The 4,167-nt window shown below is 45.7% G+C and overlaps 1 protein-coding gene across 2 annotated transcripts in view; it reads left to right on the top strand.

The window, feature by feature from the left end:
• The window catches only part of galt (galactose-1-phosphate uridylyltransferase), an 18,137-nt gene extending 15,584 nt beyond the window's left edge, over positions 1 to 2,553 (top strand). For both annotated transcript variants that reach the window (XM_025062514.1, XM_008326119.3), the window contains 2 exons: positions 2,116 to 2,270; positions 2,349 to 2,553. In XM_025062514.1, coding sequence (XP_024918282.1) covers positions 2,116 to 2,270; positions 2,349 to 2,405 — 212 coding nt within the window. In that variant the 3' untranslated portion in view covers positions 2,406 to 2,553. The remainder of the gene's footprint in view (positions 1 to 2,115; positions 2,271 to 2,348) is intronic.
• Positions 2,554 to 4,167: the final 1,614 nt, after the last annotated feature.

Raw genomic sequence — 4,167 nt, 5'->3', positions numbered from 1 at the left:
TTCTAGCCTAGCTAATCCACCCGAACCAACCCCTCCCCAAGCTATCCTAGCCAAGCTATACTAGCCTAGCAGACACTAACATAGCTAGACTAGCCTAGCAGACACTAGCCTAGCTATACTAGCCAAGCTATACTAGCCTAGCAGACACTAACATAGCTAGACTAGCCTAGCAGACACTAGCCTAGCTATACTAGCCAAGCTATACTAGCCTAGCAGACACTAACATAGCTAGACTAGCCTAGCAGACACTAGCCTAGCTATACTCCAGGAAGTGCTAACGCTGCTCTGTTTTCATTGTGGTACTACTACTTCAAATATTGGTGGTGTAGACACTGAGTACTGTCCCAGACAGCTGTGAGTGAGTACTACTACAACAGGTCAGTGATGGTACTGGTGATCAGGTGAAGCTGCTGAGTTATCGTTTGACTGTTTCCATGACGTCATCGTCTGATTTTAACGAGCTCCTTAAATCACACCGACGTTCCTGTGAATAATTCCTCCGTCAGCGCGTTCCTCTTGGAGAAAGCGTGGACTTGCTGAGATGTTGGGATCTTAAAGGCCAAGATTGTATTTCAGTGATTTAGTGACGACACTTTAATCGTTTTTATAATGTTGAGCCTCGTGGATTTTATACTGGAGCAGAAAAAGTTTGTCGCAGGTTTTAGGTTTTTTTTTTTACCTACAACGTCGAGGCTCTGCACGGGAAGTTTAGGACGGTGGAAGACTGAGGACAGGGTTGGACAGGGTGTGGGGGGGGGTCAGGAGGGGGGGGTCTGCTCAGGCAGCAGTTTAGTCTCCAGATTAGTCCATTAATGTAGCGTAGTACTTTACTACACTTTACTACACTTTACTACACTTTCCCCAGTATCTTAAAGTGTACTGTAGTAATACTGCAGGTCGCAGTATCAGTACTCTAGTACTCTAGTACTCTACTGTAGTATCAGACCACAGTATTGTTGCTGACCATAAATAACTTTGATTATCAACGTATGGAGTACACTGAAGTGTACTGTAGTACTCTGAAGTGTACTGTAGTAATCTAAAGTGTACTGTAGTAATCTAAAGTGTACTGTAGTAATCTGAAATGTACTGTAGTAATCTGAAGTAATTTGGGTTCAATAACGTTTTGATCTGAAATAGTTAACCACGTTAACCCACGTTAACCGTGGTTACCATGGTTAACCATGGTAACCACGGTAACCCAACAGTTTCATCTTAAGCCACTGTTTTTCTTCAGCACATGAATTCACCCAGAGAGAAAATTCACTCTGAACTAACAAGTGTGTGTGTGTGATTATTATCTTCTCATACCTGTAGAGGGCGCTGTAGGTTGGGATTATTTATTTTGTTGATCCTCCTAATCTGTTTTTCTCTGAACTCTTTGACTGAGGTTTTGTTTTTTTGTTGAAACTCAACTCTTCGTCTGGAATTATAATAAAAAACTTTTTCAACTTTATCTTCTGGGACTTGAAGAAACCAGATCCACCAGAGTTGATCAGACTGACGACACACACGCCCACCACACTAATTTAAAATACCTATTCTTACCCACACTCAAACCCACCCACATAATGAATGTCTTTGCCCCCCCCCCACCCCGCCCCCCGTCTGTGCTGCTGCCTTATTTTGGCTCATTTACAGGCGGCCATCTTTGATTAGTTTCCTCAGGGTCACCTGGGAAATCATGGGTGAAATAAAACCACCTTCTTACTACGTCTCCTGTTTAGTCAGTGAAGGTTACTGCAGATACTGGGTCAGAGGTCAGAGGTCAGCCCGTTCAGCCATGGAACCAGTCCAAACCAGTTAGAGTGTTGTTGTTGTCGTTGTCGTCGTCGTCGTTGTTGTCGTCGTTGTCGTTGTTGTCGTCGTGTGGTTTTCGTCGTTGCCGTCGTTGTCATTGTTGTCATCGTCGTCTCAGTCTGTGGTCACTGTGACTCATCAGCTGCTGTCGTCGTTGTTGTCGTTGTTGCCGTTGTTGCCGTTGTTGCCGTTGCCGTCGTTGTCATTGTTGTTGTCGTTGTTGTCAACAGTGACTGTGACTCATCAGCTGCTGTCGTCGTCGTCATCATAAATTATGGACTAACTCCACCCTCAAATGTGTCCCCTTTCATTCAGGAGCCCCCACTGGCCCCCACCTGAAGGAGGACAACTCCCACTGGCAGCTCCACGCTCACTACTACCCCCCCCTGCTGCGTTCAGCCACGGTCAAGAAGTTCATGGTTGGCTACGAGATGTTGGCCCTGGAGCAGAGAGACCTGACCCCTGAGCAGGTGCGGTTGCTCAACATCTGGCTCCTGGGCCAACTCCCTCCCCCGTCTTTACGTGTTGCCATGTTTGTTTGTTTTCAGGCTGCAGAGAAGCTGAGAAACCTGTCAGACACTCACTACAAAGACGCAGGAAACTGAGGGAGAAGAACAACAACTGCTGGTCGGGGAAAACCACGGAAATACACCGAAGGATAAATAAATATTCATCAGTGTAGTACTAGTTACAGTACTACTGTGAATACTGTAAACAGACAGGTATCTGACAGGAATAAAAAAAAAAAACTGGTTCAAATATTTATATTTTTAGACAGTTCTAAAACAACTCAGTTTTATTGGTGACAGAAGAACAGCGTCAACAATGAAGTGAGACCTGCGATGACCTCGGAGGTCAGAGGTCAGAGGTCAGAGGAGGAGATCTGTGGATGTACGACACGGAGACGGTCGGGGTAGAAGTGCAGACGGTGACAGAGGCAGACGAGCCGCTGCGGTGACCTCTGACCTCTGAAGTGTTGTTTATGTTGTTGTTGACCTTCTCCTCCTGGAGGCTGAGGTCCAGCGTCTGTACATGAAGATGAGGTTCACAGCAGGTGGTCAGTTTCTGCGTCTGCTGTAACAGTCTGTAACCCTGCTGTTTCCACGCGTGCAACAGTCTGTAACCCTGCTGTTTCCACGGGTCTGAACAGAAACATCGTTTTATCTCCAGTGACGGTCGGGGCTGCAGAAACTTCAGACGAACATAAATAAATACACTTTGAAGAGCTGTAAACATCACATTTGTTAAGCTAACGGTTAACAATGTCTTTGATGTCTTGACCTAATGTAGCTAACGAAAACATCTGCGTTTTAGCTTTTTCTGAAAAATAAATCAATGTTGTTTTTTATACGACAACAAAAAATACATTTCTGAACATTCTCAACAACGACCAAGGAATAAATGAAAGTAAATAAATATTAAAGTCAACCCAGAAGGACAGGACATTAGCTTAGTGCTATCTGTTAGAACACGTTAGCCAACGGAACCGTAAAAGTTTAGCTTTGGACTGTAAGAAGAAAACATTCTAAGAAGATCTGCCCCCTTGTGGCCTGAGAGGTAAATGTCTTTGAGGAGACCGAGACCTGTCCGTTTGTCTCCTCTGAAGACGGTTCTCTTAGACCAGGTTTGTGGTCTGACGCCCCCCGGGGGCCGAACCCTCAAATAACATGCGATAATAATCACATTCTTGTTGAATGTGATTATTTGATGTTAATTGTTGATGGTCACATGATCACCGTCGTAGAGACTTAACTAGCTTGACCGTCCTACCTAAGTCCAGGTTATCTACTGCCCAGGTTTCTTCTCCGAGGACCGTCCCGCCCGGGGCTTCGACCCTCAACCTCTCGGCCGTGATGTAACACTGCGCTGGTTCTTCTTGAAAGGCTGATTTTTGTTTACCGCGTGTTGACGGACGAGAGAAGAAGTGAAGTGAATCTGCTTCACGACTCTTTCAAGCTGTTGCATCATGGACTCTGACCTCACGTCTTTCTTCAATCTGGCGAAATGTCAGCGGGAATTTTTTTAATTTAATTCTGACACAAATATGAGGAAGATTCCACTTCCCAAGGTCTCATCTTCTCACAAACACCCCTGGGCTGGGTGAGGGGGGGGTGAGGGAGGGAGGGGTGAGGGAGGGATGAGGGAGGGAGGGATGAGGGAGGGGTGGGCAGCACGGCTTCACTGTGACCTCACCTGTGACGAGACAGGATTAATTTATATGGATTATAAAGATGGATCTGTAGATGATGGATGGATGGTACTGTACTGTATTGTACTGAACTGTACTATACTGAACTGTATTGTACCATACTGTACTGTACCGTACCGTACTGTACTGACCTGTCCAGTCCAGTCCCGTCCAGTCCC

Source organism: Cynoglossus semilaevis, chromosome 14, assembly GCF_000523025.1.
Source record: "Cynoglossus semilaevis isolate Cse_v1.0 chromosome 14, Cse_v1.0, whole genome shotgun sequence".
Taxonomy (NCBI): domain Eukaryota; kingdom Metazoa; phylum Chordata; class Actinopteri; order Pleuronectiformes; family Cynoglossidae; genus Cynoglossus; species Cynoglossus semilaevis.
This window is presented reverse-complemented; position numbering and strand designations above follow the sequence as displayed.